At 39.9% G+C, this 23,602-nt stretch overlaps 2 protein-coding genes across 6 annotated transcripts in view; one reads left to right on the top strand and one right to left on the bottom strand.

The window, feature by feature from the left end:
* Positions 1-531, top strand: part of LOC119723000 (deoxyribodipyrimidine photo-lyase-like) — a 39,844-nt gene extending 39,313 nt beyond the window's left edge. For 3 of the 5 annotated variants that reach the window (XM_038193450.1, XM_038193452.1, XM_038193454.1), the window contains exon 11: positions 275-530. In XM_038193450.1, the coding sequence (XP_038049378.1) occupies positions 275-420 (146 nt within the window). In that variant the 3' untranslated portion in view covers positions 421-530. Of the gene's footprint in view, positions 1-274 lie in introns of all 5 variants that reach the window. The other 2 variants (XM_038193455.1, XM_038193453.1) reach the window with 2 other exon arrangements.
* Positions 532-9,089: 8,558 nt separating this feature from the next.
* On the bottom strand, positions 9,090-23,483 carry LOC119722999 (mitogen-activated protein kinase 14-like). The gene is made up of 8 exons (XM_038193449.1): positions 23,155-23,483; positions 17,892-18,021; positions 15,752-15,922; positions 14,681-14,758; positions 13,692-13,878; positions 12,006-12,085; positions 10,844-11,096; positions 9,090-9,560 (listed from the first exon to the last, which is right to left on the bottom strand). The coding sequence occupies exons 1-8, from the start codon at positions 23,286-23,288 to the stop codon at positions 9,520-9,522; spliced, it is 1,074 nt and encodes a 357-aa protein (XP_038049377.1). The 5' UTR covers positions 23,289-23,483; the 3' UTR covers positions 9,090-9,519.
* Positions 23,484-23,602: the final 119 nt, after the last annotated feature.

Genomic DNA, 23,602 nt, shown 5'->3' with positions numbered 1-23,602 from the left:
TAAACAATTGCAAAGAAAACGCGGAATAACTAATTATGGAAAATTAGGAGCAGTTTTTGAAAAAAAGCCAGTTTTCTCCAACGCTGGTCAGGCGATCAGCGTTGGAAAAATACCATTTTTCATGAAAATGACAGCACACCAGGAGTCACAATTTTACAAGATGTTTTACACTGTCATTCCCTATTTGATCATTTCGTTTTGTGATGTTTGCAAATGTTGTGTCTTCCCTTTAACCTGACAAATTTTGTTGATTGTCTTTTTTGTTGGTGGACAGGTTGCATGTGGTCCATTTGCGGCATTCATGACCAGGGCTGGGCAGAGAGGCCCGTCTTTGGCAAGATCCGCTACATGAACTACAACGGCTGCAAGCGCAAGTTTGACGTTGCCCAGTTCGTACGCAAGTACAAGCAAAAGTTGTGATGCGCCCTCTACAAAGAAACGCCAACAGTCCTCAGGAATATGCTTCGAACTTGTGCTTCCATCTAGCAGCTTGTACACAATTAATGGCTCTACATACTTGGTTCTTGGTTGGTTTTTCTCCTAAATACTACACGTTGGAGTTTATACAGGAGGCCAGAAACACCGGGGCAAACCCCTTCTCTTAGCGATAAGTGTTTACTGGGTTCTTTTACGTGCATTTATACAACACACGGGACCTACGGCTTAACGTCCCATCCGAAGGACGAAGCAATAATGGTTAAGTGCCTTGCTTAAGAGCACAAGTGTCCACCCGGCGGGCTCGAACCCACGTCACTGTTGCCTCTGAAACACCAGAACGTGAGTCCGGTGTTCTTAACCGCTAGGCCATCACACTCCACAATTGTATGGATATTGTTGTAGTCCAGAGCTTTCCCGAAACCTCCTATAAATGTTAGGCGTTTTGGCATTTTGAGACGGAACGGGGCACAGGCGATAGTTGAAATAATGCAAAAAAACGAATGGGTTGTTTTTCCCTCGATTTTCAGATTTATTGATATTGGTAATCTGTGATGTGTCTACTACACATTGGCATCTTTCATTTCCACAAATACAAAACCGAAACGTTTAAAGGCCTTTTTCTCAGTATTTTTACTTTATTGACATGTCGATAAATGCAAACTATAAACAGCCATAACTTGTTAAGGGAATGTCCGATTAAAGTGCAGCAAACAGTATTGCAGGGAGAATTTTATTGTCTTTACCAATACCAGCAAACCCTCATTTCAACCTCTGCCCAGTTCTGTCTCATTTTTTCCAGAACGCCTCACACTTGATGGCCGATAAAGTATTTTAGAATCCTGTTTCTATGAGAAACTGAAAATACATTTTCAGTATTGGACTCTCCTAAAGATATGGCGATATTGAAAAACAATAATTATATGTCACTGAAAAAGGGCAGGGTTTGATTTTTTTAAAAGAAATAATGGAGTAAAATCATGCTGACAAGACACAACAGACTAATTAGGCCATCAGCCTGGGGGTTTGGTCAGTATCAAATCGCGGCATAAATGATTATAGTGCGCATGCGCAAGGTATACCGCCCCTAGAGTGGTAACAAGCATTTTGATGGCCATTTTGAAAAAAAAAGGGTGATAACGCCCAAAAATCTGCCATCGTTGCAATGCTATCACATATTTTCCAATTCTGGAGGTGTATACCTTGCCAAAATCGCTATGATGATTATTCCCCTCAAAATTTTGGACCGAGGCTGATGGCCTAAATAAAGTTGTCGATAATCACCCCCCCCCCCCTTTGTGCAAAATGCTCAAAGCACAAAATGCACAGCGAATGCACAAAAGTGCATTGATCCGTGTGGCCCCAACTGAAAAATAGTCTTATTTCTGTCAATACATGTACTTGTGAAAATCCTAAAAAAGTAGGGTTATTGAGTTGCAAGAAGATTGCTCGAGGTTGGAGACGTCATTTTTGGTCGACAAAAACAGAAAATAACAGATACATTGCAGCATCCTAAACTTCACTATTGCCCCCATATTCTTAATCATGGAGCATGAAATGGGTTCAAGTTCAACATGATTCATTGAAGACTCTTTGAAAGTGGGTCATTCCGTAAATGCGGGGTCCAATTTTTGGTGTATCCCCATTAAATCTGATATAAGATTTTGTAAATTCAGGACCCCTTCTTTAACCTTGACCTCCTCAATCCTCCAAGATCCTACTGCCTGTTTTGGATGATTTTAGAGGATTGAGGATGAATGGTAAGGTTGTATCGCCTTTTTGTGGAGGATGCATTACGTCAAGCCAGTAGGCCATATCCTGCATTGGTTTATGTTCAGCCATGCTTGATCAGCCCTGTGTTTTTCTCGTGTTTCATCCGTGCCGCTTCTAAATGCTATTCGCACTGCCTCAAACCATAGCAGTAATTGGCAGAGGATTTTGGAGGATTGAGGCAGTGGTCACCCTCCGCAGACTAAATTCAAGAAATAACGGATGATTTTGGAGGATTGAGGCTGAATCCAATGTTTTCTTAGTGACAATTGGAGGATTTTGCAGGATTGAGGTTGCATCCTAGCCAGAGGGCCTAGGGGGTTAGGGTTAATGCCTTCTATGTCTAAGAATGATTATGTGAAGCAAAATACCTTTTTCAATTTTTATGAAACTTACATTGCAACTTACATAAGTCTAATGTAACAGGGACACCAAAAAGGCCCACTTTTAGACCCCAAATTTATGGAATAACTCGTTTACCATACACTTATTGTAGTATTGTTAAAATGATTAAAAATGAACAGTTTATTGGGGGTAGATCTCAGAAGTCTGGATGAGATATTGGTTTTGAAAAAAAAACAACCCACATTTCTTCCCAAAAATTGTGTGTGCTGTAAAACGTTGAGTGGACCTTTTAAAGTGAACAGGATTGAAACAAGTTCGTCTTTCATACTTTTGTCTTTGTTAAAATGTACCTTTCATCTATTTTCACTAGACGTACAGTGGATGAACAATAACAAAGGAATGCCTTTGTGGAAGCTACATCTACACGTCGTTATTTTTTTTAGAGAGTTGGAATGACCAAAGTGTAAAACTATTTTATCTACTCTTTTGTATTCACAGTAACATTTTGTTATTTAATATTAAAAACGACTGCAATACACAAAACAGAGTCACTCTCCCTTACTAAAGTTTTTATTCGATTATTAAGCAAAAATATTCCACAAATAATGGCCATGATTATTATTATTATTATTCACATCAGAACAAATCAGTTTCTTTAAAGCATTATCAATTTCTACACTACAACCAATGCATAGTTTCTACATCCCAATTCTGCCAATTATTTCACGAAAGCTACATGTAGTTGCATCTCTTGACAGTTGTCATTACACTTAACCCCTTAACAATGGGCCAAGTTCAGGCAAGGACCATTAGTCGACTAGTGGTTGATTTGTGACGTACCCAATACGCCTGCGCACTAATAGCAACGTGCGAACGTCTCTAGTGAAATGCTGGTCAAAATGTCATCGCAAAACTTCTGGACCCTGGCTCCCTGCTGTACGTTATGAATGCGCGGCTGTTGGTTACCAGCGATGCAACCAGCCCCCAGTAGGCTGGTTCCACATAGTCGACTAGCGTAGTCAACCACCGTCGACTAGACAGAGTTCGGGCTAACTTTAGTCAAACTATGGTTAACCAATGGTCAACAATAGTTCTTGCGCGAACTTGCCCTTGGCTGATAGCTCTAGACACTGCTTGATAAAAGCTGATAAACCAGGGACTGCTATAGCCGCATTCCTGCTGCATAGCCGCATCCATTAATAGCCAACGGCCGAATGCCTGCTTGTACACATTCCAACCAATGTGCCACTGTCCATGGTCGAACAATACCGGCGTCAAGGGGTTAAAGATGCAAAAACAGGGTCATTTTTTTTTTTTTTTAAGCAATGTGAAAAATATTAAAATAAGGCAACATAAATGGTGTTTTTTTTCAGTTTCAATCAATCAACGAAGAATGCCTTGTGGAAACTGAGACAATCAAAAACGATCTATTCAAATATATGTATTACGTTAAAGTAGACCAACAATATGACCCATTAATGCTATATAAAAGTAAACTTGACAGTGCTTTAGGTTTCTACATAACTAAAGTTACATGATCAATCAATCACAATCTGTACAACTACATGTGACCCATTCTAATGTACACATAAACAACTTGTTTACAGTTTCAGAGCAAGACTTATGGCTTGTACCAGGGGGAACCTTGGATTGCTTGATTTCAATACTAGAAAAGGCACAATAAAATTCAGGTTTTCAATCAATGAAACGGCGGAAAGAATGTTGCAACCTGACGCCACTTTTTTCATCATAATTCTCATCTCAGTGAAGGCAAGTCATTGCAAAAATGTTGAGGAGACATCATTTGCTGGAGATCATTTCCAATTTTGTTAGAAAATACTTTGAAAATGCACTCGACTCTCCATAGACTTTGTACTCAACTAAAGAAGTGGCGTCTGGATACTACATACTTTCCCAAGCGGAACATTTCAGGGCCATCATTAATTCTTTCAACTTTTTTTTATAATAATAAATGAACTTCAATATAATCATAAAGTGACCTTAACTTTATTTTCTTGTTAACTAAAATCACTGTACATGTAGAATGTGTTACGGAGACTAGGCAAAAGTAAAAATATATTTTCAAAAGCACATTGCTCTTGAAGCGAAACAACCGTTTTGACAGAAGAGACATTTAGGGATTACACATGAAATACTGTCTTAGGAATGTCATATTGGCCTGACGAACAGGGGTAATAATGACATATTATTCAGGCATGCAACTGGGAATTCTATAAAAAAAAAAAAAGAGAGGAAATTCAAATCTTTCCACGACTTTGAACAGTGTTTTTCTATTTTTAATGGCACACGTGGGAAGCAAAAAAGGGGGAAATCAGCAGATCCGAGGAGTTGCATGCCTGATTATCACTCATGGGGATCCATATTTGCAAAAAAATGCATGGGCTTTGTTAGGAATTTGAAGGGTTATGGCAGTAGGCAAATACAAAAGGTTTATTATTCTGCTTTTAGTTGTGGCCCTACTTTGACCCACACTACTTGCTTCTTGCAGCATGGTGTAAAAACCACGAGTAAATCGTTGAACAAGAATTGCTTTAAATGTCAAATCTAAGTAAGGTGAATAGAAAAAAAAATTATATTTACAAAATAAAGTGGTGAATATATTTTTTTTGTTGTAAATTTAATAAATTTAGTTGTTTAATAATCTATCAAATCTTTTTGCCATTTATCTTTTATATTTTAATATTTTTACAAACTCAAAGTCTGGCCTAGCAGATATTGCCAGATTTTTTTTTGTCATTAGATAGAATTCTAAAAAGGTAGCACAGAATCCATGATGGACTATCCTGAAATAGAGAAGCACAATTAAGATGGGTACCTGTATATCCTTTCTTTCTTATCCTTAGAACGATGTAAAACTGGCGTCTGTACTTCCAGAAGTAGACCAATTACACAAATAAATCAGGTTTACATGTAAACAATTCAATTAATTCATTACAATAGAACACAACTGTACCAAATATTTATTGACGAACATCCCAGGTTTGAGATTGGGGGATAATGAAAAATCCAAGATATATTCGGGGGAGAGTTTTGTTATTGCGATCATATGGCATCACCATCATAAAGAATCGCAATCATATTGGAGCATAAAAACTAACAATGCAAGAACGCTCACCCAAACGCCACACTTGTACAAGTCTTGTGCTTAGTTTAGTACAAAATGCCAAAAAAAGTTGTAAAACCTGTATACATGGTAAATCCTCAGGAAATCCGAATTTCAAAAGGGTTTTGTTTTAGAAAAATCTTAAAATCAGGACAAAATCAAGAGAAATCTCACCCCTGACGCTTACTCCTGAATTGTATGTACAATACTACAAAGCATTCCCGATGGGGGAAAAGACGACAACAATTAATATGGCTGGAGTGTTTTGTGGATGTATGAGAAAATGGTTGTGATTTTGAGGTGAGCAGTTAATTAATCAGGGTTTGGGGAAAAAGGACAATTTTCAAGTAAATAATCGGACTGCAAATTTAGTTCCGACAATAGTCTCAGTTTTAAGTTGGTCACACACACATCAAAACTGTTAACCTTCAGTTGAGTTACAAATTACGGCCATGATAAACTAGTCAATGCGATCTTCAAAGCACACCATATTCATAACCTTAAATTAAAGAACTCAGTTCGCAGTATTGTACATGGACTTATGGTAATACATACATGTACATGTACATGTATGTTTTTTTAAATTTTGATAATACACAGTCACCAAATGCAGCTTTGTCAATGAGCCAAAATTTCTGAAACTTGAAGATCAGAGTTTGGCATCAAGAAATTGAGGAAATGACAAAATTGTTTTGTTGTTAATTCATTGTTTTATGCCCTAAACCATGTGCCGGGACTATCTCAAACTCAAATGTCCAACAATGTTTTTGGTTTAGTAGCAAAAAACAAATATCACTGATGTACAGTTCAGAAGAAGGTTATAAATTGTACTAAACACGCTGGTAAAATATTTAGCTCTTTACTGTACCGCCAAAAACTGCCCTGCAAATTACTCCCTGTAGCACTCAAAACATCACGATCACTCTATGGTTTTATGGATTCATTAGTGAAAAAAAGTAATACAATGTAGTGTTGGTGCTAATTGGTTAACCTTTCCTTCCAACAACAGGTAATTATTATTAATATATGCTAATATTGGGAGGAGCCTCGTGTATGTGATGTGATGCAAGACTCTGAATATTCATTTTATTAAAGCATCTACTGAGCTTTAACCAACCAATGACAGTATTTGCACATATTCACTGTCCCACCTTCTAAGGCAGGGTACACATGCAGTGTACATTGTCACAAAATACCCAAACCACTGGCATATGTACAGGTGGTGTGAGATTCTTCTCTCTCGTACGTTAACTCAAGATTACTCTACAGACAAAAGATGAATTTGCCAATTAAGCCAGTTCAGTATTCAAACTAAGAATCAAGCCCGTGGGAATGGGGGTGCTGGAATATGCTTCAGCACCCCCTACATTGTACTCCCGGGCAAAAATGTGTTCCAGCCAGCAGTGTTCTACGACGATGAAATTGCGCCGCTACGCTATACATTATGCTTGCTCTACAAATATCTCCTTCGTTTTGTTCGTTTCTAGTTTTGCCGCAGCTAAGCACGGCGCTTCGAAAGTCTAGCACACTGTAAAATATCAAGAGGAGGTATTTTCTAAACCTTCAGGTAGTGCAGAATCGATATTTCTCTCAAGGTATCTAAAATCATGACATGTCTATGAAATTCCGCCATGATGGAAGCTTTGACCCAAAAACAATAACCTCGGCCATGACAATGGTGGCAAAGTTGTTTATGCTTGCCAGGATTTTTTTCATTCGATCTTTCAATAGGGACAAATGTTCATACCTTTCCCCTGAAGCTTTTTCTTTTCATTAAAAAGTTTCATTGACGTTGCTAGCATTCTGTGCTCAACATTAACAAATAGCAAGGTTCACACACATCACCAACCTAATAGGAGTGGGACGGGCTTTCATTGAAGTTAGTCATGCTTTACGCCAATTTCAAACAACACTGCAAATATATCGAGAGCTACATCGTTTGGTGCGTTAGAACTATCTGAATATTTTTATGAACAGAAATTCATCCGCTTCCAGTGAAACGATTTGTTTTAACTTGAACCAAAAAAACATCCTTTTGGGTTTTATAAGTTTCAGTATACTTCAGTATATTTCATCACAGTGCATCCAGAACTCCAACATTTTCCGGGGCCTTAAAGCGGGCCCCTGGCCCTGTGGCCCCACGCCGTTAGAGCTCAGAAAATAAAACAAAACATACATGAAGGAATTTACTAAATGTAAGAAAGCTGTCTTGCAACAGTAATATTTACATGCGATGTCATGCATAAATCCGCCATATGCAATATGGCGGATTGTTTATCCAAAAACGAAAGTGATGTTGTACTGAACTGGCATACTCCTGGGGCAAGTTCTGTAAAACTACTAATTTTCACCTATAATCTAAAGTAAATATACAGTTTTTATAACATTCTCACCTTAAGCTTGACATATTTTTTTTTCTCGAACAGTTTGTCTCAGCTTAAGTATAACTGTCACTTCTCACTAAAAATATATATATCATGAGAGGAAAAAAACTTAGCATACCGTGAAGTACAATATAGGCCACGGATATCCCAATATTCAGATATGATCTCACAAAAGATCACAATAATCTAATTAATATGCCTATAAAAACATACAAGGACCAGAGTTGAAGTCGAGTCATTTTCTGAGTCCAACAAGTGCACTGAAAAAAACTATTGTGGTAGTGTAGAAATGAAGCCTGAAAAAAAGACAAGCCTGAAGGCTTTTGATGTGTAGAAATCTGAGTGTCTGGACGAAAAAAAGGTATGCTGAAAATGCCCAAATACTTGCAGAATGTTTATTAAAAAATGGATCAACGTTTGAAGCAAGAAAATTGCTCCAAATCTTCAGTGGGGTGTAGTTGATGTAGAAAGCCATGGTCCAGTGGTTACGGTGTTTGACTCATGCACGATGGTGCTTGGGTTCGAATCCTGCCAGGAACATGGTGTTTGTGCCCTTGGGTACAAATGTAAGACACTAAACTACAATTGCCTCTATCTACCCAGGAGTATAAATGGTAGCCGTGAGGGTCGAGGACTGATTGAGCGCTGATATCGGCTGCCGCGTGGTCTCAGGGCCTGATGAACGGGGTAATAATTGTAAAGCGCTTTGAGATTGTTGATACGATGGAAAGGACTATTTAAGCACTACGATTATTATTATTACAAAAATTATCCAGTTAAAGTTGGGTTGACACTATACATTCTGAGAAAACAGTGGAAACATCTGCACAATTTCTGGGATCTTGTATCTGGATTCAGCTGCTAACGCACGTAAAAAGTGTGCCCCAAGCACCCTTTTTTGAAACCACCTTCAATGTTAGTTTTCTTCCAAATGATACCATTTCAGGTGGAATAATTTCACAAAGTATTTGATATCAGTCCTATCTTCACTTCGAGCAAGCTTTCTGTTACTAAATCGATAGGTACTTTGCCGGGTTATTACAAATAGTCCTGCGTAGCTTTAAAAAGAAGTGGACAATTCTTCCATGACTGTGGCAAGCAGTGCATCCAAACCCTCACAGTTCCACTCATTCAAAATACTCAGTGAGCACAGCCTGGGTCGTTAGGGTTTGCTTCCTACACTACCACATTATATTTCAGTAAACTTGAGGAATCGTCAAAAAAAAAACTCGACTGCAACAGTGACCAAGATGGACTTTCATATATGAGGCTTTTCAGCTTGCTAGAGCATGAGATATTTTCCAAACACAACTGACTAGCAATCCAACAAGTTTACTCGGCTCCAAAACAAAAAGTCTGAAAACAAACAAAAAAGGTTGGAGGTTGGCTTGGAGTACATGTACAAGAGATGTTGCCACTATTCACAGAGTTTCTCCGTTAAGAGTCTGAGGAACTGCTTTCTCATTGTTGCTGATGGGTCTGGATCAACTCAAATATTAGCCCTGGTGGGAGAATGAGAAAAGGAATAATATTACTAATAAAATAATAAAGAACATTTGTAAAGTGCCGGTATCCGCCTAAAAAGGCGCTCATGGCACTTGAGGAGGAAGTCAAGTTAGGATTATGTGTTGTGAGAGTAAGCTTGTGTGTACATGTGAGATTTTATGTTTGGTTCCACACTCGGGCTGACGCTGCAGTGAAGGATCTGCCACCCCAAAGAGTGGAGGTCCTGGGCTCATGAAGCATCATGAGCTCACTGGAGCGGAGTCCAGTGCGTGCTGTTGAGTACGGGTAGATGAGGTCGATGAGATACTCTGGGGCATTGTTGTGGAGGATTTTGTACACGAATAGGCCAAGTTTGTATTTGATTCTGTATGATACTGGAAGCCAGTGGAGATCTGCTAATACAGGAGTGATGTGATAATGTTTACTAGTGAGAGGGATTAGTCTCACAAAAAGAATAATCGAGATCCGGATTGTTGCCATGTCCATCTGCGCAGAAAGCTCCATAGCAAACTAGAAATGTTATGAATATATTATATGAGACATCTGGTAAAGGGCAGAACTGAATATTAAACTAATGAATTATGTGACAAAAACCTTGTGAATATGTAAAATCTTGTTACTACTTTGTATGAGGCATCTGGTAAAGGGCAGAACTGAATATTAAAACTAATGAATTATGTAACAAAAACCTTGTGAATATGTGAAACTCATATCAATATATTGTATGAGGCATCTGGTAAAGGGCAGAACTGAATAGTGAAACTAATGAATATGTAACGAAAACCTTGTGAATATGTAAACAAGTAGCCTTGTGAATATTGAGTACGATTTATTGGGTTGAGGGCAAAATCGAAGATTAAAGGGCCCATGCAATGTAATTTTTTTTACACGTAATTCAATTCTTGAAAAGGCGTCTTTTACATTGGGTTGGCACACCTCCAGAAACAAAGTCAGAAATATGTGTGCAGTTTCCCATATGGTGTTGGAATTTGCCAGGATGGGTGTGGTTCCTAGTCAATCATGCTAGGGAGTTAGGGTTAAAGAACTGCATTTCTTAATAAATTTAACCCCAAAAAAGGGATGTCAAATAGTTTTCATACATGTAAGAGGAGTAAAGTTGCACAAAATATGTTCCTCAGTAAAAATTTATCTTATTTTTGGACCCTTTAAAACTCATGAATATGCAACAGAAACCTTACCTTTATATTATATTATGCAGGCTTCCTAATGAATATGTAAACAGAAAGCCTCATGAATAATTAACAATCTAGACACTGACCTTTCCACTGTTGCACTGTGAACTCTTGCGGCTCGAAGGAATCGTCGAAGACCTGGCCCGTGGGTTCGTCACTCTCGTCGTGGTACTTGGCAACGTAAGGGTGTCGCAGCGCTTCCTCTGCCGTGATGCGTTCATCCACATCCAACTTAAGCATCTTCTCGAGCAGATCAACGGCGGATCTGTTGGCCCCAATGAAGAACGTGTCGAAATCCTTCTTGGGTTTGTAGGGCTGCGATCGGACGAAATTCTTGGCCTAGAGTTGCGGGCAATTTCACAAACCATACTTAGCATTTACATGTACATGTTTAATATCCAACTTACAATCACCAATTGTATGTTGTGTTCTGTTAAAAACCAAAAGTTTCTGTGCAGAACTTGAAATGAACATATTACCAAAGATGATATGAGGGTGATTTCTTTCAATTTTTTTTTCTTTTTTTTTTCCAAATTTGTGATCCTAGAGATGTCAACAAAAATATATACAATGTAAAATGTTCAAACTTTAATTGACAAATTCCAATGTGTAAAGTTAAAGCGTTTTTCAAGAAAATTTGTTGATAGAACTTTTCCCTGGATGAACGCTGTGAGCTTCAATGTACGTGTACATCCCATTAAAGCCCGAGTCCATCATTTGCAGCTATCCAAAAAAGTAACCGGCGTAATTATTGTTGAAAAACATACTGGTTGAAAGATAGTGAGGGAACTAAACTCCCTGTGAAATTATCCTTTCTGGCAAGCTCTCATTTTGAAGAAATCAACGAAAGAAGGCATTTCCAACGGTGCTTCTTAAGAAGCACCGTAGGAAAATTTAAATTAGTAGTTCGTTTTGTTATTCAGCGCAGCGCGCACAAGTATTGGAACGACGCACATGCGCGCGTGGTTGTTATAATTCGTCGGATCAGTGCGCTACGTCGCTTAAAGCTGCAATTCAAAACAATTCGAAACATGATTTAGGAACTTTTGATTTTAAATTGAGATCCTAGAATGCTGTTTTTCTCGGAATATGAAGCTGAAGCTGAGCTGAAACTTCATCAAGTAAGTTGTTCAGTATCCTTCATTTGATTTTGAACACTTTTGTTGCTTCAAACGAACAAAATGCACTAATTACAAATGATGGACTATATCTTTAAAAGCCAAAGATTGTTAACAAACGGCAACTTACATCTTCGCTCATGATTTTCGCTATGAGTTCATCGTCCGGTGTACCAGTTAAGTTCATGATGCGATTCAGTTGATCAATATCTGTGAACAGTCGTTAAGCCATAACATATTTCCAAACAAAATTGAAGTTTTTGTGTGTGAAATGACTGCATTAGTTCTTTTTTTTGTAATAGCGTTTACAGAAGCTAAACTTGCTCTGCCTCATTTTTGTGTGTGCAAATTTCAATGAGTTGTTAAGTACAAAAAATATTTGCTTAGAAAAAAAAAACAGTTACCAGCCCAAATGCAATGCGATGCATATTGCATATGGTTGGTCCGCAGCATATAAACTTGCTTAAGCAATACTGTATGTTTAGCAGCTTCATGAAATCAAGCCCGGGTCAGTGACTTTCGGGTAAATCATGAATGAAAGCAATAAGCCTCTGTACTGATGACGTCACACATTGTTTACACGTGTGCTTGTCTATGGGAACCTGGTGTGGAACGACGATTTCGTAGCCCAATAGAAAAGTACACACGTAAACAAACTGTGACATCATCAGTCACAGTTTGTACATTTCTTTTTTTTGTTTGTGTTCATCAGTACATTTCTTTATGCTAGGAGGCGCTATTTGCATATGAACATGTAATCTATGTACGGATAACAGCTTTTAGGCCATTTCTAACACAGTAACACCAGCAATTAAGTACAATACTGGCTCAGCATCATCTTTTTTTAAACACATCAGTGACCAGGGACTCTGAGTCAGTTTGGCCTTGAGACTTTTGACCCGATTGATTGCTACAATGGGCAGGCTTGTCAGTTTGACAAGTGTTGCCTGTTACTGCTTTTGGCAGAGTTTCTGGCCAAAATATACCCTGGAGGGTAAGGGTAGTGGCACTTGTTTGTATTTTTTATTATTTTTTCCTTTTTTTTTTAAGCATGGCTGGCAACTTTTTAAGCTTGGCGGCAGCTTTTGAAGTTTGACAGGTGCCTGTGAAAGCTTGGCAGGTGCCTCTGAAAGCTTGGCAGTTGCCTCTGAAAGCTTGGCAGGTGCCTCTGAAAGCTTGGCTGGTGCCTCTGAAAGCTTGGCAGGTGCCTCTGAAAGCTTGGCAGGTGCCTCTGAAAGCTTGGCAGGTACCTCTGAAAGCTTGGCAGGTACCTCTGAAAACTTGGCAGGTACCTCTGAAAGCTTGGCAGGTACCTCTGAAAGCTTGGCAGTTGCCTCTGAAAGCTTGGCAGGTGCCTCTAAAAGCTTGGCAGGTACCTCTGAAAGCTTGGCAGTTGCCTCTGAAAGCTTGGCAGGTGCCTCTAAAAGCTTGGCAGGTACCTCTGAAAGCTTGGCAGTTGCCTCTGAAAGCTTGGCTGGTGCCTCTGAAAGCTTGGCTGGTGCCTCTAAAAGCTTGGCAGGTGCCTCTGAAAGCTTGGCAGGTGCCTCTGAAAGCTTGGCAGGTACCTCTGAAAGCTTGGCAGGTGCCTCTGAAAGCTTGGCAGGTACCTCTGAAAGCTTGGCAGGTACCTCTGAAAGTTTGGCAGGTGCCTCTGAAAGCTTGGCAGGTGCCTCTGAAAGCTTGGCAGGTACCTCTGAAAGCTTGGCAGGTGCCTTTGAAAGCTTGGCAGGGCACCAGGTTATTTTTTACAGGTTGGAGCACACTGAGCCTTGTATATGACATATAAAGACACCAATCACAAGCAAGCAAAGGATACGATCAGTTCCAGGAAAGAGTGTAGTCCCAGTCAGTAGTTCTGCCATGATGCAGCCCACGGACCAGATGTCCACTGTGTTGGTATAGTGCATCCAGTTCAGCATGATCTCTGGTGCGCGGTACCATCGCGTGGCTACGTATCCTGTCATCTCGTCGTCAGCTTGACGCGCCAGTCCAAAGTCAAGAATCTGGACAATACCATACAACAGAAAAACAAGGCACAGTTGGATTCTGTTGGATCGAGCATGCCAGTCACTTGATAGTTTCAGGTACCCAACAACTTGGGTTGTGTGGGACTGTGTGGGATTGAGCAGGACACTTGTATGTCAGACTCTGTTGGGTTTAGCAGGGTAGTCCTGGGGAACTACTTAAAGGAAAATTCAACATTTGCAAACATCGAAAAATAAAACTTCCAAGTTTTTACGAAATACCTTACTAGGATGTTGGTAAATGACAGTCTGAAGCATCCTGTAAAATTATGGCACCTGGTGTGAAGTCATTTTCAAGAAGATGGTACTTTTGTATTTATTTCTAACGCCGGTTGGCCGACCCGACCACCGTTGGAAAAACCTAACTATTTTTCAACTACTGCTCCAAATTTACAATTTTTTTCAGTCAAAATGTTGTTTGGTAACATGTTCATGAACGGGTGCAGGCCAGCTAGACTGGTTCCCTTACCTTACAATTTTTCCGGCATCTATAAATTGATCCATTTTATCTTCACTGGGGTCAGGGAACCAGACTACTTGAGAATTTTTGTTTTTCTTGGTTTTTCCAGCATTTTCGAACACAAAACTTCAAACATGTCAGTGTAACAATATTTGATCTATTATACTAACCCCTCAAATAGTCCATTTCAGAAAATTACAGCAAAAGCCAATGATCAGATGATGTACATTCCCTTTAAGCAATTGAGTAGAAAAGCAAACACGAACATTATTTTGAGTCATTATACTTTATAGACAGCAAACAGGAAAAGTCATAACTTACCCTGAGTTCACAGTCTTCATTGACTGCCAAATTGCTGGGCTTCAAATCTCGATGGATCACGCCCACTGAGTGGATATACTACAAAACAAAACGAAACCAATCAGTCAAATAACAAAGTAGACATAACAAACACTGTGTTTCTTTGCTACATAAACTATTTTTTTGAACACCTGGTTTTTTTTAAAACAAAGTTGCTCACTGCTCATGATCTGCATTAGTGGTGGGATTAATACCTGGTTTAGTGGTGGGATTAATACCTGGATTTTTTAAAATTTGTTTTGAATTCCACTATTTGGTTCTGATTTTGAAAATTGGATATTTGAGACTAACCTTAAAAAAATAAGCCTTCTTATTTTTGTGACACAGGCTAAAGAAAACAATTGGAACATCTCCCAATTTGCTCCATGGTCTCTGATTGTAACTGCATTCACTTGCTAGTGGTCTTCTTGGTTCACGAATAGCCGGCCCATTCAACTGGTCAGAGGGTTCCCACCAATTTTTGTCACCATAATAATAATAATAATAATAATAATAATAATCGGCATTTAAGAACGCTCTTATTAGTAAACTAAAGCACAGCGCTTACAGTATTATTATTACCCCTGATCATTGGGCCAATTAAACATTCCAAATACCATCTCAGCTCCCTGGGGAGTATACAGCTGGATGCTGCCTGTTAGGCGCAAGCAAGCTTATTCAATCACAATAACCATCTCTGCCCTCACAGGTACCCATTTACTCCTGGGTGGAGAGAAGCAATGAGTGACAAAGTGCCTTGCCCAAGGGCACACGCACCATGACCCCGGCTGGACTCGAACCCACAACCCGCAGCTTTACCCACAGACCACGAATCCAGTGCCCTTAACCACGAAGTCACAGGACTCCACCATTATACAGCTCTGAAGTGCTTTGTATGTGGCATCTCACTCGTCACTATTTTTGGCATGAGTGTGAGCTGAATGGAAACTTCTGGTGAAATTGGATAACCGCTATTCGGTTTGAAAAAAATAATTAGGATAACCAGAGTTAAAAATCTCTGATTTCTCCCGCCACTAATTTGCATGTACCTACCTTGAGTCCCCGCAGGATCTGATAGACAAGAAACTGGACGTGTTCATCGGTGAGTCGCTGCGACTTAGTAATACCGTTGAGATCGGCTCCCATGAGATGCGTTACCATGTACACATCACGAAATGTCTCCATCGTGTCCCCACGGCCAAAGACATCCAGTAAGCTGATAATCTGTGGGCGTATGAGAGTCGAAGCTTTACATGTTGTACTCTAGGGACTTCATAGGATTACATGTAAGTGTAATTTTACTGTTACAGTGTTCGTTATAGTTTTAGTGATGACATGTCACTCATTTTTTTTTCTCAGCCTAGAAATAAATCTTGCATCATAATACATTTTTGCCGTAAAGTTGTATCGCCGGAGTGTTAAACTTGGTACATGGCAGTGGCGAGGGGGAGGGGGAGGGGAGGGGGGGAGGACAGGGGGAACTTTGCCTCCCTCCCTGGGGATTTTTTTGAAAGAAATTTTGTTGGTAACTACATGTATTTCCATAAATGATTAGAGAGGTCTGTCACATGTCATGAACCAAAAAAAGAAAACCAAGCTCCAAAACCATTACAATGCACCGTGAAAATCGGCATTTTCCAACATGTAATAATGGTAAGTTTCGAAGAGTGCCCCCATTGTGAAGATGGGTACCAGCCCCTTCCCCCACTTTTTTAATTAACAGAGGCCAACTGTCTGGAGAAAAAAAACATGTCTACATTTCGGCGCGGATGTGCGAGTGCGATTGCCACCCCGTGACATCAAAAGCTATATATACGCCACTGGTACATGGCACACATACATGTACAGTACCTGTACAGTGTGAAATGTACGTTTCTTTTCGATAACTTTGCTTCAAACACACATCCTCTGCTCATTATGAGACCTGATTTACATTGATGAATGGTTACATGCTTGGTATGCATTATACATACAGCTAACCAGTCCGATGTCGACAGCTTTGGCTCATAATTCAAATGCTGATAATGCAAAAATATAGCAGCTGTTCAGATGTAAACAAATATCATTTTTTGACATTCTCTCCATGAGTCTAAGACAATGCAGGAACTTCTTGTCCCACCTGGACCTTTAAAATACGGTTACTCAACAATCAAAAGCACTCAATTTTGGTGATCTCCGAATGAATGTGTACCTTTAATCAGATCGCTTTCAGTTCTAACCAACGTCATGTGCCACTCATCCATCACACAGTGTTTACACTAAACTCAAAACGTGTAAATGCCATTTCACCCCAGCATGCATATAAGCTACATGTATGCAAACACACCAGCTACGTGAGAATAATTTATATAATGAGCAGTTGTTGTGAACATCTGTGAACGCAGAAATATTTCAACATGTTCAATGCCAACTTCTGACGTGAATTGTACTGATGGCATTCACTGTGCTTAGCTTTGAACTGTATTAGTTCCTTGTGATTTTCATAAGTACATGTACATGTATGCACGAACACATAATCCATTAGAGGTGTATTTAAAAAGTAAGTAAAAAAAAAACCTCATCAGGCCATGTAAACAAATGAACCAGTCCCCGCCCGCTTCCTTTTTTCCTGGCTGTTTCCTTTTTCTTGATCTATTATTATTTTTTTAATTCATACATGGTTTGTAATATATTTTGTACATGAACATTTATGTACATTGTCAACATATTGTATTTTTTTTTGTTTCCAACACAAGTGTAGGGTAGCTACTGGTATGCAGAAAGGGTAATGGCTCCTTTGATCACAATTTTATATTTCAGAAAAATAGCTGAAAAGAAAAAATTGAAGAAGAAGACATCCGCCAACTTGCAAAATCCACCATCTTGGAAAACAAAGGAAAAAAACAAACGCCCACCTTTTTCAGTTTTTCAAAAAGGCCAGACGAGACAGTACTTATATTTTGTACTCGGCCTAAAGGATATTGCATGATTAGTACTGTTTATGCTAAATACATTAATTACTTAACTACATGTATGTTGCACATACGTACACCAGGGGTTTTGTACTATGTACACGCAGTGGTACAAGGTACGGCCGCGCGTCGCGGCAAAATTGCAGTCAGGCAAGATGGTGTCGGTCGGTCACCCCCAACTGTGCTTTCTTTGCCAGTGAGGGGGTACTTGTGAACGGAGCGGATATTCAATGTGTACTCACATTCTCATGGTCCATATGTTGGAGTAGTCTCAGCTCACGGTACGTCCTCTTGGCATGGATTGCAGACTGAAATGGCCGGGAGAGCTTCTTGATTGCAACACTGTTGCCTTTTTTTGTGTCAAGGGACGAGCTGTGGGGAACAAGAAGTGAAGTGTGAATTATGGAGATTTAAATCTCAGTATTAAGTTTTGCCCTGCAGACCTGCACCAGAGGTGCACGTTAATCTCTCTGGCACACAAAAAATATTAACCCTAACCGCCCTGAATCCTTCAAAATCCTCTTTGTCAAAGTGGAGGAATTTGAAGGATTGAGGTTACATGGCAAAAGTGCGTTACTGATTTCGTAGGATGCACTTTGTCAAGGTCTTGGGCCGGACCTTGTGTTGCTTTTGCTCAGCCATGCATATGCTTGACTAAATCTTCCTGGATTTTGCAGGATTCAGGCAGTGGTCGCCCCTCCACGGACCATATTCAAGAAATAACATGAATAATGGAGGAATTTGAAAATGAACTTGATACATGTATTTTCCTTTCCATATTGTGGATATTTAAGTGGAATGGGACGAAAATTTTGTCAAATTCACTCATTAATTTAATGGATCCCTTGTGCTTCCTGCCTTGATTCTTTGCAATGATTTTCCACACAATTCTTGTTTCATGTTTATTTTTTTTCACCACATGTTACATAACAGCAGGAAGGTAAATAGGAATTAACATGATAAAGGATTAAAAGGAGTTAGGTTTAGGGGAAGTTAGGGGAGTCAGGTTGGCGTAGCGGTACTTTCCTCGCCTTCCACTGTGACCCGGGTTCGAATCCCGCCTGGGACAAAATGTCTATTGGGTTCAGTCCCTGCCTGATTCCGTGGGTTTTCCCCAGAATATTCTTCTGGGCTTTTCCTCCCACCTCTAAAACTGTCATTTCTTCTCATAGTCTTCTCTCCACTGGTTTCTTCAGGCTTGCGAGCTACATGTACATATGTACAGTGCTTAGGGTGCTTTTGAGGAATCTTTGGTTTCACTACTAGTGATTAATAATATTAATAATAATAATAATAAAGGGGTTTTGGGGTGATGTTTGATCACAGAAAAGATGCAGCTTTTTTTGTTGCAGGCCCTTGTTCCATTGTGCTCTGATATCATTGGGCAGTCAAGTGCACACTTGGCAAAATTTAGACTAGCACTTCAAACGTCCTACACACTGCAAGTACCAGTACACGATGTATACATTATCATAATTCATATCTTTCATGTGAATACACTTCCATGTAGCATTAAAGGGAATCAGTTTGTAGGGAAGCGTCCAAAGTCTATGCAGACAATCACAATCTCATTGGCTGACGACTAGCCCCATAAATGTGGCCGAAATACTGGACTTCCTCCATATTTTTAGCCTTGACCAAGGCTATCAGTTGTTCCCATATGAGCTTGTTCCCGCTACCGCACACCGCGCGCGCAGCAACACAATGTTGTACTATATATAGTTAGCCCCAACGACCCTTGCGTGTGCTTTGTGTGCATGTACGTACGCCCCACACTCACTTCCGCAAACAGCCGTACAGTAAATCGAGGCAGAAGATAGCCTTGACGCAACCGTGTATGCTGAATATGATAATTAGTACGCGCTATGGTAAATAGTCTTCTCTCATTGGATAACGGCTGACAAAAAAATGAATATTTATTAAATTGCATAATGCGACCAAAGGTTTATAAACCAGACGGCCTGTGGTAACAATAATTATTGTAAAACACCCCCTTAAAATCTAAAAATGCTACTTTCATTTCCCACACTTTTGGGAGGCATGAATGCCTCCCGTTTATGAATTATGAATATTAATGAGGTCGGTAACGGAAGGACGGTAAAACGGACAAGGGTTTTCCAACTTACTCGCGTTTTGCGTAAACTCTGTGAATTTTATGGGGCAATTATATTTTAAAGGTAGGAAATGGAATCCCTGGAGCTTTATCTATACTATACCGCCTTTCATTTGACTACATGTACACTGGAAACTACATGTACACTGGAATTGGCGTAAAGCATGACTACATTTAGTTTCAATGAAAGCCGGTCCCATTCCTATTAGGCTGGGGATGTGTGTTATTAATTGCTATTTGTTAATGTTGAGTACAGAATGCTAGCAATGTCAATGAAACTTTTAAATGAAAAAAAAACCTTCAGGGAAAAGGTACAAACATCTGCCCCTACTGAAAGATCGAATGAAAAATTCCTGGCAAGCATAAACAACTTTGCCACCATTGTCATGGCCAAGGTTATTGCTTCTGGGTCAAAGCATATCCATCAAGGGGGAACTCCATTGGCACTACAATATTGCGCAAGTTCATAATATCATAGACATGTCATGATTTTAGATAGTTTGAGAGAAATTCGATTCTGCACTGCCCGAAGATTTAGAAAAAAAACCTCCTCTGGATATTTTACAGTGTTTGTGCTAGACGTTCGAAGCGCCGCGCTTAGCCGCGGCAACGCTAAAAACGAACAAAAAGGAGTGAGATTAGAGCAAGCAAAATGTATAGCGTAACAGCGTAATTTCATCGTAGTAGAACACTGCTGGCTCGAACACATTTTTGCCCGGCAGTAGGGGGTGCTGAAGCATATATATTTCAGCACCCCAATCCAAAAAGTACAGTTGTATGGGGTGCTGCAGCACCCCCACAGCACCCCCGTTCCTGCGAGCTTGCTAATTTTTAAAGTTATTGTCCAGTAAAAATGGCATAGGCTAATTTCAGAAAAATGACTGTAAAGTGAGTTTTTAATGTACTTTTTTATACAAAAATGAACAACGGTGGGATTTTGACGCGCTATCTTTAAAAATCAGGAATTTTCCGTCGGTGTTTTACTCTCAAAATTGCCTGTTCATCCTTCATAGCCCCACTTGTGTGGCCTCTGCATTGCTGCGCTGTACGTTAGGCCACACGTCTGGTTTCCCAATCTACTGAGGAGTTTAGTCCGAAACTTGCAGATGAGGACTCCAGAAAATTTCTCTAAAAATTTGAAGAAAGATTACCTTATCTACCCGAAGGGCAAAAGATAAGGCATCATAGAATACAATCGTATGCAGTGGTATGTAAAAAAAAAGCCAAAAAAAGGTGCGCTAGGCTTTGGACTAAACTCCTCAGTAGGTTGGAAAACCAGGCGTGTGGCCGAACGTACAGCGCAGCAATACTGAGGCTACACAAGTGGGGTTACATCCTTCATAGATTGTACAAAGGTACTTTAAAACCTTCAAATTGCTATAATTTGGAATATGTAGGCCCTTGTCACAAAAGACGTAATTAATTACTTTTCACAAAAATCTACTAGGCCTATTTTGTCAATATTTGGCTTTTTATAATTGAAATTATATAGGCCTATATAGGCTTAAAGTTATACATTTTTGAAAAGCACTCAAAGATCTATCCAACTGTAGCTAGCTGTTTCAAGACCCAAGTTTTACCATTGATGAAAATTGGTTGTCGGGCCTACTACTAATCGTCCGACCATGTCCGAATGTTAAAAAAGGAGATTCGTAGAGTACTCGGACTACTGTCTGATCATGTTGTCTATCCTAAAACTAGGCGCCCTACGCCTTTTAAAAAAAATAACAAAATAAAAGAACTAGGCCTAGGCCTAGTACTAGGGCCTAGTATTCACCGACAGTCACTGTGATTGGCACTATATTCAGAAATGCGATTCATAGCTCCATGATATGAGCGTACGTACCGGTACGAAAAACACGCACATGTGACAGCCGATGTGCTGTGTTTAGCGCGATGAGCGCAACATACACGTTGAACGCTGCTCTTTGGACCACACTATTGGTCAAGGGGTGTGTTTTCGTATAACAATTTGTCAGCATTTCTTCCACGCACTTTCAAGGAGTCCAAAACATGTCCGTTTCCGTAGAAAATTTCCGTAGAAAATCTTATCTTATTGATAAACTGAAAATTTATACTTGATACAAATCATTAAAAAGCATCCTTGCAAAAGTTTACAAACTAAGTCTATACAATTCCGTTTCAAAAATAAAATGCGCGAAAACAATTATGCAGACGAAAATGGTTATCAAGTGAAAAACAGACAAACTTAAAAGGCTTGTTAAAGCAAGAGTATATATTAAACCAATGAAAAAAATCCTTATTTAACTTAAAACATTTTGCTCAAATAACTCGGGGAAAGAGGGGCCAGATATCACCTCAGATTGCACCACAGAGCATCTAATTATCAAAAAAAAATCCCAGGGCCCTTAAGCGGGCCCCGGACCCCACGCCGAAAGACATTCGCGCTCCGCATCATTAGTCCTCGGGGCAGATCTCCCGACGCATCCTTAAAAAAGTTTACAAACTAAGCCTATCCAAATTCCTTTTCAAAAATAAAATGCAAGAAATTGATTATGCAGTCGAAAATACTTGGTTATCAAGTGAAGAACAGAAGAAACTTAACTGGGCTTGTATTACAATTTCAAACCAATGAACAAAAAATTAAAAAAAAAACACATGGTGTTACCGCAAACCGAAGCGATGACGGCGATAATGAAAAAAAAATCCTAATAATCTTCACAACATTTTGCTGAAATGGGGCCAGGAATCGCCTCAGTTTGCACCACAGATCATCTATAGAATCAAAAATTTCCCGGGGCCCTTCAGTGGGCCCCGAACCACACGCCGTAAGACACTGCTCCGTGTTCGCATTAGTCCTTGGAGCAAATGCCCCAGCGCATCGCCCGTTGCAACAGTTTACACTCTAAGTCAATACAAGTCCTTTTTTTTCTACATACAATGCAAGAAATTATGAAAAAAAAATACATGGTAGCTTAAAATTTGTAAAAATAAGAGTATATATTTTGTTAAAATCCTTACAAAATTATCAACTTTTGCACAAATAATTCAGGGGGAAAGGGGCCAGGAATCGCCTCAGATTGCACCACAGAGCATCTAGAACCCAAAATTTCCCGGGGCCCTTAAGCGGGCCCCAGGGCAGACCCCACGCCGTAAGGGCTTCACGCTCGCTACATTAGTCCTCGGCGCAAATGCTCTAAAGGTGTGCCCCCCATCTAAAGAAATCCTGGATCCGCGCCTGATATTAAGCAGCCACTCCCCTACTAGACTGTGGCTCGTAGATGGTAGGTACTGGGTTATCACGGTACCGTTATCACCAGATGCCCCCCCCCCCTCCCCCCGCCGCAGCCTAGCCGGCCCCGGCAGGCTTCTCGGACAAATCCGGTCGTAGTGCAATAGTGTCGGAAATAAACGGCTCCATGCATACTCACCACACTGATCCATAGGCCCCCGCGCCTACAGCCGACAATTTCTGATAGCGGATGGGTACTTCCCATGACGTTTTATTCAGTTCAAATCGATGATATCCGTCTGGCAGCAATTCTCCCATTAATGGAACATCCATGTTTGTGGCAACTGAAGAACAAAGCTGATCCTGCAACAAATAGTGAAATAGAACTTTATTTTGAAGATGACATTCCCAAAACTCGGGCCGAAATCTAGCCTAGGCCTTGACGTTGACAGTCAAAATGCACAGAATATGTTATGTACTAAAAATTAGGTAGCGTACGTACGCGGCGGATGTACAGTACGTACTGCGCGCGTCCGTGGTCGATCCGGTCATCCGGTTGACATCGAGGCAATTTTTAAACCTCGGCTCAATTTAGTTTCGGGCTCAAGCTGGATGCAGAATCATTTTTGAAGCTTGTTATTTATATT

This window comes from Patiria miniata, unplaced genomic scaffold, assembly GCF_015706575.1.
Source record: "Patiria miniata isolate m_02_andy unplaced genomic scaffold, ASM1570657v1 HiC_scaffold_16, whole genome shotgun sequence".
NCBI classification, from domain to species: Eukaryota; Metazoa; Echinodermata; class Asteroidea; order Valvatida; family Asterinidae; genus Patiria; species Patiria miniata.
This window is presented reverse-complemented; position numbering and strand designations above follow the sequence as displayed.

What these genes read in the sequence shown, in the direction of transcription:
- LOC119722999 (XM_038193449.1), bottom strand. Translation starts at nt 23,288, where the DNA reads ATGGATGTTCCATTAATGGGAGAATTGCTGCCAGACGGATATCATCGA. An exon ending in GGGGCCTATGGATCAGTGTG is followed by an intron (nt 18,022 to 23,154) that starts GTGAGTATGCAT and finishes TGTTCCCCACAG; the next exon opens with CTCGTCCCTTGACACAAAAA. An exon ending in AGATCCTGCGGGGACTCAAG is followed by an intron (nt 14,759 to 15,751) that starts GTAGGTACATGC and finishes TTTGTTTTGTAG; the next exon opens with TATATCCACTCAGTGGGCGT.